Raw genomic sequence first — 16,405 nt, 5'->3', positions numbered from 1 at the left:
CAGTTTAAAATGTTAACTATAAAAATGAATACTTTCATCCGTCAACACAGCACAAAGTAGCTCTTTACCTCAAGGTCTCCACCACAGTCATTGTAGAAACTTACTGTGGCATAAAAAGTAAGATATTTGAATAAACAATTAGCTGCGTTTTCCGCTTTTCAACTCAGAAGTGCGAGCTGACAAAGAGTGCTGTGGCTGATCAAAGGTTTGTGTGAGTGGGACAAGTACAAGACCACACTCACTACTGCTGTTGTGGAGGATGAAATGAAGCAGCTCTGCAGGTTATACTGGAATAAAAACATCTTTTTTTTTTTTCAGCTGACATGACAGTGAGACCATAAATACAGCAAAAGTTCAAAGTTTGAACTGCTCCGTAAAAGGCAACGAGAAGATTTGCCATTAGGGAAATACAAAACACGGCTGCCCTTTAAATGTTAAAAAATACTCCATGGAAATTATGTGCCAGCCTCTTTAAGGATAGCTGTGAAGTTGTTTTACTTTTCTGAGTATTTAAAGTGCAAATATACCAAACATAAAACAAAGTGCAAACTCCACTTAAGTACTAATTAAAAGTTTAGAGTTACTTTCTCCTCCGCTGCCTCCGACTGCAGCCTGAAACCAACAGCCTCAGCTGTGCCAAACACTCTTCTACCCTTCACATTTAGTAACCAGGCACGTATCGGTGGTCGGGCCCAGATGCCAGCGTATGTGTGAGAGAATGTAGATACAGCCCCCCTGCTTGACTTACACCTCGACTGTGTTTATGAGTTTGGCTTGTGTACATTCCTCACAAGCTTTGCCTATGGGTGATACTCGCCTCTGTGGGCTACATTTCTTCCGAGTTGACCCTCAACAGCAGGACCATGCAACCACACGCAGAAAAACAAAAATAAATAAAAAACTCCCATGTCACCAGTGCAGCTTAAGATAAATGTCACATCTCCCCCTGAAGACAATGTGTGTTTACTGGGTAGTTTTGTGAAAGTCATCGCAGCCCAAGCAGAAAGGTTGGTGCTGGGGTTAGGTTGTATGTGGGAGTCTTCTCAGCAGACTGCACACCTGAGATGAGCTCCCAGAGCCTACGGTGGAGTCAGGCGAGTAATCTTTGCATTTCATCACATTTTTTCCCCCCACTCTCCTTTCTTTCATTCCTCCTCTCCTACTTTCCATCTGCCTCTCTGTTTCTCTATATCTCTCCAGGGATAGAAAACAATCTATTAGACGACTGGGCTGCCCCACAAATTCTGATTGTGTCCAGCATGCTCCAATGCTTATGTATGGCTCGTGTGTCCTTGTAAAGTTGTAATCCAAGTATAACTCTCTAATATAATACGTTTTTTTTCCTGCACTCCAGCAAGCTGCATTACATAAGAAAACAATGTCTGTATCGGATAGAGAAGGGAACAATGGGTACAATGACTACTGTAGCAGAATAATGATAGCTGCAGCCTCTAGCAAGAAAGCACATTGTGTAAACTTAATAGGGCAGCAGCATATTGCTGTTAAGGCATCTCATCATGTACTATCTTACTGCTAAGGAAGACTTTAAGTGTATCAAGCTTACAGAGTGCACCGCTAGTCTGCAAAGATCTCTTGATTGCAATTCAGGCCATTATCATTTGTCTAAGTCACAGACGAATTATATATCTTCACATGCTAAGCCTGTTGCTAACTTGGTGGAATAATGAGTTGTAGAAGGGGGCCATTCTTGCTAATGTCTGGTCCTGTCATTAGTATTTATTAGATGCCCTGCAAGCATTATCAAACCCATTTAAAAGTTTCTGGGTAAGGAAAAAGTTTGACTATCCACTCAGATAAGAGAATACACCGTGAACATTAGTGAGCTAATACTGCTGAACTTCTTCTGGATTTTTTTTTGCTGAGATCTTGCAGCGCATCTGCTGCTGTTTTGGATACTGAGTTCCCTCCCCGTTGCAATTACGCCTTCTCATTAGAGAGAAACATCCGCTATTGACTAACTTCCTGGTAACATCTGCTGTGTTTACACTCGGCCTCATTGATAATGCATTACTGCCGATTTCATGGCTGATGTGCGGAATAACACATCGACATTTGACTTGTGGCAATTAATCCTGTCATATAAAATAGCCTCTGACACGAGGTGTTTGAGACTCAGACCCATTTGAGGTGTAACCTCCATTCACTTTGACACTACTTTACACATAAATCAATTTGCTCCCACATAACTGAGGGCAGTGGACATTTCATGTAGGGAAATGGCACTGTTCCAGTCTAAGACCTCTGCCGAATACTCAATGCATGATACTACAGCTCTGTGCACGCCCTTTATCACAAATACAACACATTCACTGTGTGTGTGTATTCTTAAACTGGGATGGGACCCAAAAACACATAAAACATTTAAAATGGGTCTCTAGATTTCCTTAGAAACTAATAAACTATAAACAGAATACAAACCCACCTTAAACATAAAGCAGTGACTCCCAACCCTTTTTACCTGACAGCCCTGTGACATTAACTTAAATCCTTAACTGACACAACCCATCATGTTCCACGTGTTCACTTCAATTGATTTTAAACTGGATACTATTTAATACTATTAATTATATAAAAGTAGATATTGCTACAATATTTCTTCATAGTTTTGCTGTAAATGTTTAACTTGATATTAGAAGTTTCAATGATTTATTTATAGCTATCTCAACAACTTATCTGTTACTTTTACCTTACTATTTCAACCATTTATCATTGACTTAACCTAGCTATTTCAAACATTTATCCATTACTTAAGCTAACTATTCCAACCATTTATTTACTACTTTAGCTAACAAGGCTATTTCAACCATTTACTTTTGCTAACTACACCTTTTTACCATTTATCCATCCATCATTTAAGCTAACTATTTCAACCATTTATCCATTACTTAATTGAATTATTTCAACCACTTATACATTACTTAAGCTAATTATTTTGACCATTTATCCATTACTTAAGCTAAGTATTTTAACCATGATTTGTCCATTACTTAAGCTAACTATTTCAACCATTTATACATTACTTAAGCTAATTATTTTGACCATTTATCCATTACTTAAGCTAAGTTTTTTAACTATGATTTGTCCATTACTTAAGCTAACTATTTCGACCATTTATCCATTACTTAAGCTAATTATTTTGACCATTTATCCATTACTTAAGCTAAGTTTTTTAACCATGATTTGTCCATTACTTGAGATAACTATTTCAACCATTTACCCATTACTTAAGCTAACTATTTCAATCATTATTCATTACTTAATTTAAGTATTTTGCCCATTTATCCATTACTTAGGCTAATTATTTCGACCATTTATCCATAACTTAAGCTAACTATTTCAACCATTTATCCACTACTTAAGCTAACTATTTTAACCATTTATCCATTATTTAACTACGAGTATTCACACCATCTACATATATATTATTTAAACTAAACTATTTACACAACGGTTTACATTCCTCTGTTTGCTAGCTAATGTTAGCTGGTTTTCAAGCACCTCATCAGTGGTTGAAATTGGTTCAGGTATACAGCTAACTCAATGTAGTTTTTTTGTTACTTTTGTTCACTTTTACTGAAGTGAAGGAACTGAATTCTCCTTTCACCTCTGCTAAAAAACTGACAGCATTGTAGAAACATCATCATTTTAAGACTTGTTTCTCCAGGAAAAGCAGGCTGCTGTTGGCTCAGCAATAATAAAAAAATATATCTATTATTAAAGGCTTCCTTAGAAAACGTTTCATTTTGCACGGTGACAGACAATTTTGATAGCCATATAACTTTGTCAATGGCAAATATGTTCAATTCGTTAAAACGCCATAATGTCTGTCTGCTTATTATTTTGTTGTACAATACGGGGTAAGAAAGTGTCATCGAGACTTAACAACAAAGAGAAACAAATCTGTAAAAAGAATGGCAGTAGAAAGAAACTGACCTTAACTCACAATCCCTCTCTGCCAATACAAAAGAGATGAATAAGTGCTAGCAGAGACTTGATAATGACTAAAGCTAACAATCAGAAATTCAATCCTTCGGTTGTTTTATTTAATAAGAAAATAATTAATTTTACTGAACTGGGAAGGCAGGAAAACAACACTCTTACTTTTCATTCATCACGCCTTTGAAAGACAAACTATTGGACCTTGAGCGTCTGTGCATGTTAACCTCAGACAGCAGCAGCTGATTTCAATAAAGAGTCATAAAGGACTAACAAAATGTTAAGTGTTTCCCATTCTCAACCAGCTCGCTGCGGCTTTGGACAAAAAGTGCAGACTTTTTGTGAAGGTAATAAAGCAAAACAGACTGTCTGATTGGGCGTTTCGGATAAAAACAGCCATCTGACACTTGGTCCAGCTGTCAGAGGCAAATGAGCAATCTGGGATGACAGGACTTGTTTTTTTCTCTCTTTAATCCTTTCTTCTCTTAAGTTTTCCACTGCCACTTTGCTAACCCAGGCATTACCCCGCCAGAAAAAAGCAGGCTATTAGAGAAATGGCTAACAACTCCAGCATCAATGGAGTAGAGAAAGCAGGGAGGCGGAGAGAAAAGTTAGAGGAGCGTGGAACAGGTGGCAGGTACGATGAGGAAGAAGATACAGAAGATGAGAGGGAGGGAATAAAGAGAAGGGATGCGAGTGGATAAAAAGAAAAGAGAGGAAAGGGGAAAGAAAACAGAGGCTATTAGTGGGTATGGGAAGCAGGTGGATGTTAGGATGGCGGGGGGGCTGGAGGCAATGCTGAGAGACAACAGCATGGGAGGGGTGATGCTGGGAGTGGGAGTGGAGCTGAGTGAAAGAAACAGACAGACGATTGCAGTGAAGAGGACAGGTGGGGAGGAGGGGAGGAGGAGAGTATAGGTTGAGGAGAGGATGGAGGAGGGAGGGAGGCGTGGATGCGGTGCCCCCTCTAGCGTGGCAGGGAGCCGGGCGGCTGCTCCTCGGCTGCACTGCGTCTGTGATTATGCATGTAGGAGCCGGGGCTGTCAGGCTCCGGGTCCTGCGACTGTGCCGCCACTGAGCTTTATCTTGAAATCCCGGTGATTAATGAAGCCGGTGCTGCGTTCTGTATGGATGAGGTGGACGAGGAATGATCAATCTTAATGAGCTATCCGCCGTCCCTATATTAACTGTGGGGGGATATAATGTATGGGGCTCCTGGCGGGGCTCCTCTCCTTTAAAATACGATAACGAGGGAGAGAAAGAACGAGGGCGAGCAGCTTTCCTTCCTCCGCTTATGACACGCTGCCGCTGCTCACCTCACGTTTCCTCTCCTCTCCTCCTCCTCCTCCCTCTTCTTTCCGCTCTCTCCTGAGAGCCGGAGCTGTACTAGAAACAGTTAGACATCTCAAAGAAAGCCATCCTTAGCCAAGTTAAAGAGACGGCGTCAGGTAGCTGCTCAGCTACATCTGCACACAAGCGCAGCGGTCTCCAGACCACTCCTGGCGTTCTAAAATGAGATGTTTAAGTCAATATCATTAATATGTAGGGCCCCATATGGGCTTGTGTGCCAAGGTTACTCATAAGCATATCACCTTGGTACTGCATGTATTCATTTAAGAGAATTACCTGCACATACCGAGTTCACTGTGATTGGAATAAATTTCAACTTCATTAATAATTTGCAATATCCCAGCTCTTGTGAATTCCTTTTCGGTTTCCACTTGAGCTACCTAGAATGAAGGAATGCTATGACACGGATGGGAAAAAAAACACACTTTAAAATCCATGCATTTCATATTCCAAGTTAAGCCTTTTTTGGAAGCATAATAAACCCTACTTCTGCTTTAGCTAATCCTGATGTGGATAGCTTGAAGATAATCGCCCTGCACAACACAGCAGTGACTTTAATTAATTTACCACTGCTTACTCCGCAGACGCTCATCCGAGTCAGCATATTGGAAATTAAAATAAAAATAAAAAAACCCTACAACTCTTACATCAGATTCAGTATTATATTTGTCTCAGTGAAAGGCGTACTTTTGTGTAATTTGCAGTGAGGACTAAGTGCAGATCGTCTGCACTCTATCAAGTAAAAGAGACACAGAGAAAGGGGAAGAAAGGAAAGGGGAGGGTTTAATTAATGTGCTTGCTATGATTAATGGTCTCAGTGTGGCTATCACAAACTGGCTGTGTTTTTAATAACTGGTTTGAACGGGCTGTCATGCTTGCAGTATATTCCTGTGGTTGAATCAAAATGAATATTTATGCCTTACTAATAATACGGATAATACTGTATGCTTTATGTCCACTTAAATGTCCAGTGTGTGGGATTTAGGGGGATATAATGGCAGAAATGGAATATATAGTATACAGTATGTTTTCTGTAGTGTATAATCCTCTGAAAATAAGCATCATTGTGTTTTCGTTACCTTAGAATGAGCCGTTTATATGTACTTAGGGAACCGGTCCTCGTCCACGGAGTCTACCATTTTGTTTGACGGTAGCCCAGAATGGACAAACCAAACACTGGCTCTAGACAAGGCTCTTTGGATTTTCTCATTTTCAAATCAGCAACCGTAGTTAGGAGACTCTCAGCGACGAGCCGAACAGCATTGGAAAAACACTGATTTGTAACGTGACACTGTTTTATTTAGTGTTTTTACCAGTTTTAGTCACCGGGGCTGTTTCTTTTGGAGAGGAAGAGACCGCTGAGCATAATTCGGCTCATAGCAAAACCTCCTGAACATCTAGATCTTAAGTTATCAGAGAAAATAGGTAAGCACATATTAGCAGCTGCTGGGCTAGCTGGAGAAACACTGATTTGTGACATGAAACTGCTTTATTCAGTGTTTTACCGGTGTAAATCACCTGGCCCATGTGTTATGGAGAGAAGGAGACCTCTGTGGATATTTTATCTCCCGGTAAAAACCTCCTGAATGTGGTGATAATAAAACAAGGTGAGCACACATTAGCAAGTCCTAGGCTAGCTCCCGTCTCCCACATAGAATGTTGGAGAAACACTTATTTGTAGCACAAAACTTCTTTATTTAGTGTTTTTACAGGTTTGAATCTCCTGGTCCAAGTGTTTTGGAGAGGAAGAGACCGCTGAGCATTATTCGGCTCATGGTAAAATCCTCCTGAACATCTGAATCTTAAGTCATAAGAGAAAATAGGTAAGCACACATTAACAGCTGTTGTGCTAGCTGGAGAAACACTGATTTGTAACATGAAACAGCTTTATTCAGTGTTTTACCGGTATAAATCAGCTGGTCAGTGTGTTTTGAGAGGAAGAGACTTCTGTGGATAATTCGGCCTGTAAAAATGGCTCGGAAATAAGGTAAGCACACATTAGCAGGTGCTAGGCTAGCTTCCATCTCCCCAACATACCAAACAATGTTGGAGAAACACTGATTCATAACATGAAACTACTTTAGTCCGTGTTTTTACTGGTTTAAATCAGCTGGTCTATGTGTTTTGGAGAGGAAGAGACATCTGTGGATAATTCATCTTCCAGTAAAAACCTCCTAAATGTTGCGGTGACTAAGGTGAGCACACATTAGCAGGCTAGCCCTCATCTTCCACATGCCAAACAACATTAAAGAAACACTGATTTAGAACATGAAACTACTTACTGGTTTAAATCACCTAGCCCATGTGTTTTGGAGAGGAGAGACCTCTGCAGATAATTCAGCTCATGGTAAAATCCTTCTAAACATCTGGAACAGAAATAAGGTGAGCATACAGTAGCAGGTGCAGGGCTAGTGGCCCGTCTGAGACATACCAAACAGCAGGAGAAACACCGATTTGTAATGTCAAACTGCTTTAATCTGTGTTTTTACCAGTCTTAATCACGTGTTGTATTTGTTTTGAAGAGGAAAAGACCTCTGAAATTAACACAAAAGGAATCCTAACCAGGAGAAGTTTGAGCTGGTTGCAATCTGCAATCCTCACTGCTAGATGCCACTAAATCCCCCTACATGTTAAATGGACCTTCAGTTACTGTAGCTACTTAAGCCTATAGACATGTATCTATATGAGAGATATGCAGTCTGCATCATAACCAAATCCAGTTGCATCATAAACCAGTAACAAGGTGAAAAGCTGCAACTACTAAATGTTGATTCCAATAAAACCTTTGATGAGGTGAGATAAGTGTCACAAAAACAGGCTCCAGTCTCTGTTAAATAAACAGCACCAGCACACACAGGGCTTGGCTTTGTAAACAGTCACTATCTTACCAAGTTAGTGATCTATAATTTCCTCACTAACTGGTAATATCGCAGCCATAATGTGCACAGAACCAACATGCTAGTGGACAGTAATGCCGCAGTGCCAATATGCTTTGGCCGAAAGTAAACAAAAATGAATACATAATTAAAATCTTATTGAGAGCCAAGTTTGAATAAGGCAGATAAGGCAGATGAAACGGTCACAGCAGAGGAGAGGTGAGCCTGCGCTGGATGTGAGGCTGCGCCGGGGCTCGCCGTGGCAAAGTAAAACACTGATCTTAACTCAGCAAGGCATCTTAATTGCATTCACTAGCAGCTCCAGAGCTGCTTGGTCCCCAGATGATGGCTGATGTGAGCTGACTGGAAGATGAACTTCCTGGGCAGAGAGGAGGCTGGGTGCTGCTGAATGTGTGTGACGGTGGAAGACGCCGTCGATGTGTGTCTCCCCTCTTATAGTAGTGTGTGTGTGTGTTTCGTCCTTGTGTGCATTTATGCATGTGATCGTCTGTGTGCATATGTGCCCCTCTACCGATGTGTGTGTGTTTGAGACAGAGAGGAGAACAGGACCGGTAAAGATCAGTGAGGTGGAAGGAAGCATTAAAATGATGTTGGACATGAGAAAAAGAGGCGAGGAGCTGCGGCTAATGCTCAGTAAGGCAGCAGGTGGCCCGACAGATCTGTCTCTGACCCCAAACTTCAAACTCGACTAAAGCTTCCAACACATGTAGCGACCGTGCTCCACGTGCTCCTTATAGTCAGGCATTTACCAACAAAAACAGTATTTGCACCAGCGTCACAGTGCGCTCGTAGCAGGACCACGACACAGCTGCCAACAGTCGTCTCAGTTCATGCTAAGCTGGGAAAACAATATCAAAAACATCACATGAATGACTGGCACAGGTTACAGCAGCAACCTTTAAAATAGGCTCAGATATGTGGAAATAATAACTTCCGTTTGATATTAATGCGTTTTTCAGACGTGAGCCGCCTTTAAATGGTGCTTGGTCACGTTTGCAGCGAGCGAGTCTGTCCCTACTGAGCTCGGCACTAGCCTCCCCCGGCTGATATTCATCAGGACAGCCATCGATTTTAATGACTTGGTCAATAGACACACACCGACTCTGCTCTCAGCATCTCCCTCTCTCTTATGTTCCCCCTCTCTCTGTATCCATCTCCTCTCCTCTCGCCTCCCTCTGTGTCCCGGTCTTTTGTTTTTTTTATTGTCCTTTTTAACAACAATGTCAGTCTTTCTGTATTACTCCCACATTTCACAAAATGTGCCGACAGTTGTGATTGCTTTGGCTTGAGCTACAGATGCGGATGGATTATTTAAGTGTTCGAAAGCTTGGTGTGGATCTCTTTTTGAGAAGACAATATAAAATAAGCGAGGAGTGGGTGGTGTGAAGGAAATTAACAATTGACAAGAAGGTGTGTTGTGTGATTTGTACACTATGACAGGCAGGTATTATGGAAAGCCCCGCTGTGGAGAAACCAGGTAGGCAGATCACAGCCTGGTGACTGGCATATCTCAGTAGGTGATGAGGTTAAAGCTGCCTTCAAGCTGCTCTGTGTGAATCTTCACACAAACTCAGGCACACAAGCATATGGCATTTGCTCAGACATACACAAACACACATACTATATACTGTAAACAGAAATACAGACAAATACCTACACAGACACACATACACCCACGGAGAGCAGAGAGCACACAGTTGTTGATGTGCCCACTGATGCAGAGCGAAGACAAATTGCTCCCTTTGAAGGCAAAGCCAAATCAAACACGGAGTGTGATTTCTGTCACTGTGGTGTTTGGCTTTAAGGCTGCCAGGCTGACATCTGACAAAACATCCATGCAGTCACACCCAAGAAGTTGTGCGTGCGAGCAAACCGCACACACATCCGTACATGCCGGCACGCACGGCGGCCTGCTGTGCGGCTGGATTAAGGGGGAAGAGCTCTGTCAGCTCCTCCAAGATCCAGGCCTCTGCCATCAAAAAGCCACAAAACCTCCTCTGCACATCAGCGCTCACGGGCATTGTGTCCAGAGGCTCAGGCTTTTTTAATGCAACAGCACAATCGCTTAAGTAGAGGCTTTAGCATTTAAACTGTTTGTCCAATAATCACTTCTCAAAACCTTTTGATATTAGATGCACAACCAGGATTTAACAACTAAATATGGCGGCATCGTTTCTTGCTATTCAAATACCCAACAGAACAGTGAACACATTTTTACTCAAAGATAAGGTGTTTTTCAACCTGGACCCTCTTTTCCCATGTTTTTGTGTCTCGGTGAGTAATGGAGACGACAATGTTTGAAAATGGTTTAGTATGGAGAGAGAATGCTGCAGCTGGCAGCCACGAAACAGGCTGCAATGTAACCACTCTGGGCCATATACACCGTCAATGTGCGCCCACTTGAAGTGTTTGTTTTTGCCACTGACAGGCTCAGATTGTTATTCTAAGTGTCTGACAACATTATGGAAATGATCCCTATAGAGAAAAAAAAAAAGTTTTCTTGTCATTGTGTGCAACCAAGTCTCGCTCGATCTGAACTCTTGCAGGAAAGAAGTTTTTACAAGGCTACATAAGTTAGAGCTGGAGAGAGGACGAGTTTGGCATGTCGGAGTGTTACCTAAAAGATTTTCAGTATTGTGGCTGAAAATTTTGCTGATTTTGACAACGAGAAAAAGTCAGATACCAGAACGAGACTACTCCTTGAGCGAGACACAATAACAAGCAGGCTGGGTCAGCGAAAGGTAAAGAAAAACACTTTCCAATAATGTCAAAGTGTCTGACAACATTATGGAAAGGATCACCAGAGACAGACCTTTCTGTTAAAGCATAAGATCCTTCTTATTTAACCAGAACAGCCCCAAAATCGCCCTCATCAAACCCACCAGACTCCATTTAAATAAACAGCAATTTTAGCATGTATAGAGTCAGCATGTTTCCACATCTAACTTAGTGAGTTCAGGGTTGATTTCAACTTAACCAGAGTTAGTGTTTGTTGGAACAGTTGCAACAGACAAAGACAGTTCTGTGTCTTGCATTTTGTTTCTGTTGACTTTGACTGAAGTGCGATTTACTATGATAAAATTACTGCTTTTTTAAATGGAGTCTGGTGGGTCTGGTGATAGTGATTCCAGGGCTGCTTCTGGTTAAATAAAAAGGATCTTACTATTTGATAAGAAAGCTCTGTCTATCCAGGGATCCTTTCCATTATGTTGTCAGACACTGGGTGCAGTTACATAATGGCTTCTCATTCAGAATGAAATAAATCTGAATGAAATCATTCGCAATTAAAGTCTTTCCAGGTAGTTTACATGGGAAGTATTCATTCCGAATGAGGGTTTACACAGGAGATCAGTTTAATCACCTTTATTTGGGTCTGCGCAAGGTTTGGGGCAGGGAAGGTTTCTGATTGGACAGGGGGCGGGGCGGATGTTACGTGTTTACGTTTACCGGAAGAAAACACTGTAGTCCTCGCTCCAAGTAACAAGACGCTTGACGACGGCGTTCTTAGTGCCTTTTTCGGGCTTGTTTTGCTTATATTCTTGAAGCAGCAGTACGACAACAACCTTGTTCTGCTAATGCTTCATCTGTTGAGGAGGAGAAGGGAGGTAGAAGGTCGAAGAAGGGAGACAGAAGCCTGTGCTTTGGCGTATGGAAACCGGTGAGTGCAATGAGTCCGACTGCTCTATCTCAGCCTGTTGCTATGCGCGCTATATACGTCGTCGCGCCAGAAGGGCAAGGAAACGAGCATGCGCAGAAAGACCGGAATGAACTTAACGAGGAATGAGCGTTTACATGCACACAAAATTCTTTCATTCAGAATGACAAACGGAATAAACCACCCCCTTTAATCGGATTTAATTTTCAATCGGAATGACCGTTCACATGACCACTTTTAACACAGTAAATGTACTGACTGTAATAACATTCTGGGTCAGTGGCAAAAATAGAACTTATAGTGGACGTATATTTACAGTCCATAGGGCCGGAGTGGTTACATTGCTGCCTGCAGTCACTTACACACAAAAACATGGGAAAAAGGGTCCAGGTTAAAAAATATTTAACTTTCCATTTAATGCCTAGATTTGTTTAGGATATGTTTTTTTAACCTCTTTCAGGATAATAATTAATCAGCTATTGAAGCAAAGTCTGGCTCCTCTTTGGCTCTTCCCTCAAAAGCCCTGTCTAGATTCACCTTATATAAGTGAAGTGGTGTCCAGTTTGTGCGTGTTGCTCGGTTTTTTATCGCCCCTTTAACAATATACACTTTTTGAGGACAAAATAAAGCCTGTGTGTTTGTTTTCTGAGAAGTAAAAGAACAAGAAATACAGCATGTCTCTCAGTTTGTGCGTACGCTGGGACTTCATTTGCCGCTGACTTTAATGCCAGATATGTGTACGACCCACAGTCTCTGCCCTGGGATCAGATATGCCAACACTCTTATCCTCACCTCAGCCATTAGAAGGCTGCAGAAACACTGATCTCTAACCCGCAGCTGCTTTCCTTTCTTTTCCAAAACCTCATTTTTTTTTCCTAAGCGAAAAAAGAGCCAACAGCAGGTTAAAATTAATTGTAACAGAAGCGAGCCAGAATGCAGGTCGCAAGAGCTTACCCTCCATATTTTACCACTATGCCACTACAGCAGAACAGTAGGTACCCTCGCCACATTGGTATGCAGTGTTAATTGATTTAAAACAGAATGCGTAAGACCAGAGGGAGCTTGGGATTTGTGACCTCTGGAAGTGTGCGAGAGAGTAGAAGGAACGAGGGATAGCGAGGAAAGAGGCAGGAAATGACAGATAATCAGAAAGACAGAAAAGGACGGACAGAAGGACAGCAATGGGCAGCGTCATGAGGGGCAGGGCAACCGGGGTGGCGTTGTTGTGATTACAGCTGCTAAGTTAAGTGTCCCTGTCAAGGGGGGGAGGCCTGCCTCGCCACTCAGGAGCCGGCTGAAGAGATGTCACTGCTGCTAATTTACTGGTGCTCGACGTTTTACCCGGGCCCACTGTTCTTGTGACGTTACCCTCACTAATATCTATTCAATGCTAGGCTGAGATGAAAAAAAAAAAACTGCTACAATGGTTGAGGAGATGTGAGATTCAAGTGCCTCCATTTGCAGTTTGACCTTCATACACAAGATTTTCAAGTGTATATTGTGTCTAGAAATTGACACAGGGATGCTTTCCCTCCTGCCTTTGAAATACAGCAGCTGACAAACTGTAACCATACGAGCTGAATATATTAGCTTTCTCATAACATGAATCACAGCAACAGTGTTTCCAGAATTTTAACAATCCTGCAGCGTTTCCCCCTTCCCTGTAAAACCTCTCTGTATAAATACTGTAATCCCAATTAAACTCTTGCTTCTTTGGCCTGTTAGAACAAGGTCAATAAATTTTGACACGCACAATGGTTAATGGATCGCGACAGTCCATCCAACAAAGACGCTAAAAAGCCCCTCATTCGATAGAGGCCGGACCAAGCAGACGAGCCTGTCTAATTATCCATTTCCAATTCTACCTGCAGTCTCATTCCGATGTATCGCAGGCAGTCCCCCAAAATAATTGCTTTTTTGCAATCTACAAGTTCATTTGCACACATTTTATTGATCAAACTGAGTCAGGAAAAAGAAAACAATCTAAACCTAAATTAAAAGCTTCATTAAATGTGAAAATTGGTCGGGGAATTGCGAACATCTGTTTCTAGTGCCCTGCGTCATAAACTCCAAGGTTAAACCAAACACCAATTTACGGGCTTGCATACTCAGGCATGAGTTGGAGCTGTGAAGCACCTTCACAAACACAGCACAAGTCAACAAGGCTTCAAACGATTTTCGGGAAAGATGCGAGGGCAGGGGCTGAAAGCTCTTCCTGCCTTGTGTTTAGTAGGCCTGGTGAGTATTGCACCCCGACAGCAGTGGAAGGATAAACCTGACACACTTTTAACCAATTTCAGTGCACAACGGTACAGAAGCCTCTGTTGTGTGGTAGTTTGAGATCAGTACAACATGTTCTCTCCAAAGAATCCACTATAAGCAGTATTATAGGTTTTTAGAAGCAGCCATTTCGCTGCTGCTTTCGGTGCATCTCCGTTCGCTGCGACCTTGGAGCAGCTTTGAAGCGAATTGGCTCTGTTTGCAAGTTGGATTTTAACAACCCCTTGCTTGAGTGTTTGCCGCCTTGTTTATGACTGTTGGCATCCGAAACTGCTCGGGTATACAGACAGAGGGCAGAGGCCTGCGTGTTTCATTCCAGTGCTGCCCCACATAAGGGGAGGTCAGAAGAAATAGAGAGCTGAGAGTACATTGATTTAATACCTAACACCTCCCTGGCTTGGATTCGCTTCTGAGCTGAGGTTGCCAGCTGAACAGATCTGCTTTGATTTAGCCTTTCAAAGATAGCCGTGACAGGTTCCATATCTGGAAGAAAGTGATTCTAAAAAACACTGAAAATCTGCAGAGTGCATCAGCCGAGGCTGTCTGTGCTTACCTTTAGGATGTCCCGGGTCACTGAACTCGTACTTTCCCATGCCAACTGTCCGCAGCATTTGCAGCCCGTTCGGACCGTCCTGATTGTCCCCGGCTGTGGGCTGAGCCTGCGCCGCTGCTGCTGCGGCCGCCTGTCCGTTGGTCAGAGGCAAAGCGGGCGGCTGGATGAGGCCGGGGTGAGAGGTTAAGTGGCCGTTGCCCATCACGCTGTGAGGGTTTGGATGAACCACCTGGTTGGCTTGGGCAGCGAGGGCGGACGTGGGCTGAGCGGAGGGGTACGGAGGCTGGCTGGGCATGCTCAGCACCATGGAGGACGGCTGCTGGGTGGACTGTGGCGTCAGCTGGAAGTGGGCTGTCATGAGTGGGTGTTGCGGGGGTACCGGCGCCTGAATGGATGGGGTTACTCCTATGATGGGTGACTGTGCGGTCACACTGTGGTTGAAGGAGGGCGGCTGGGGGAGGGCGTAGGTGTGGGGCAGGAGGCTGGGCTGGCTCACTGCTGCTACTGGCGCAGCCCAGGTCGGACCTACAGACAAACAAAAGAGAGAAAACAAGAGATGAATCAATTGTTTATCCAACATTTAAACCATAAAACCACATGGAAGTTGGAGAAAATGTAGTTGTATAGTGTGACTGATTTGTGATATCGTGTAAGTCGTAGCCAGCGCCAAAAACAAGGCCAGAGTGATGTGATGTCTGGCATTAGATGATCAAATACAGACAGAAAACAGCATGAGAAGACAGCTTCCAGCTTGAGTCTGTTCCTCTCCACACCACAACTGTCAGCACGCCGCTCCGCTTCAGTCCAAGTTTGTTTTCGACTCAAGACTTAATATCAAACAAAAAATATCCAAAGCGACGTACAGATCTGCGCCCAAGATCAACATCATAATAAGATTAAGAGATTTACTCTGCTACAAGATGAGCAAATGCTTTTCTGAATGTGAGAGCATACATGCTCGGTGCATCCGACACCATTATCTGTGTAGGAGTCTGTGTTTACCCAGACACTCGGAGCCAATCATTTCTCTACCCCGAGGCGTTAGACGCTGAGGGTGTGCTGGGGAAGACGCAGCCATATTGGCCCGGATCACTGCCTCCCTCGCTCACTCATTCGCTTCCCGCTCCCTTGTCTCTGTAACTCCTCCTGCCTCTGTCCAGGCTCCAAAAATAGCCCACCACTCTGCCAAGGGGCCAAAGGCTAAATCACAGCATGCAAAAAGCTAAGAAAAAAAAGAGCCCACATTATTCATGATACAGGCCCCACTGATATAATAGTTGGGGCTGAGGAGGATGGAGCGGGAGGGAGAGATGAAGACAGTGGGAATAAAAGAAAGAAGGAGAGGAGGATGGGAACAGAGGACTCCGGAGGAAAGGCCAGTTCATAACTCACCATCACTGTATTTCATTTCCCTTCTTTTGTAACTCAGCTCGATAAAAGGATTCTAATCATATGGGTTAGTATTATAAATCCACATCTTATAAAGTTTTAAAAAGAATTTGATATACATACATACATTTTATCTGTTCTGGTCCTCAAGGGGAGACAATATAAATGAATAGGGTCAAATTTTAAACATACAGATATCACCATGAAACGTCCCGTTGATTACTTCCTGTAAGACTATTATATTTAGTATTACAAGTATTTTTTAATAATATGTTAAAATATTCAAATGAGGTGTTATCTAATTAAATCTGCACTAATTTCGCA

General features: G+C 42.7%; 1 protein-coding gene across 4 annotated transcripts in view; it reads right to left on the bottom strand.

Moving 5' to 3' along the window:
- The window catches only part of klhl29 (kelch like family member 29), a 409,128-nt gene that overhangs the window by 182,468 nt on the left and 210,255 nt on the right, over positions 1-16,405 (bottom strand). For all 4 annotated transcript variants that reach the window (XM_033648442.2, XM_033648445.2, XM_078173676.1 and 1 more), the window contains one exon: positions 14,693-15,217. In XM_033648442.2, coding sequence (XP_033504333.2) covers positions 14,693-15,217 — 525 coding nt within the window. The remainder of the gene's footprint in view (positions 1-14,692; positions 15,218-16,405) is intronic.

Source organism: Epinephelus lanceolatus, chromosome 13, assembly GCF_041903045.1.
Source record: "Epinephelus lanceolatus isolate andai-2023 chromosome 13, ASM4190304v1, whole genome shotgun sequence".
NCBI classification, from domain to species: Eukaryota; Metazoa; Chordata; class Actinopteri; order Perciformes; family Serranidae; genus Epinephelus; species Epinephelus lanceolatus.
The sequence above is the reverse complement of the archived record's forward strand: the minus strand, read 5'-3'. Positions and strand labels throughout refer to the sequence as shown.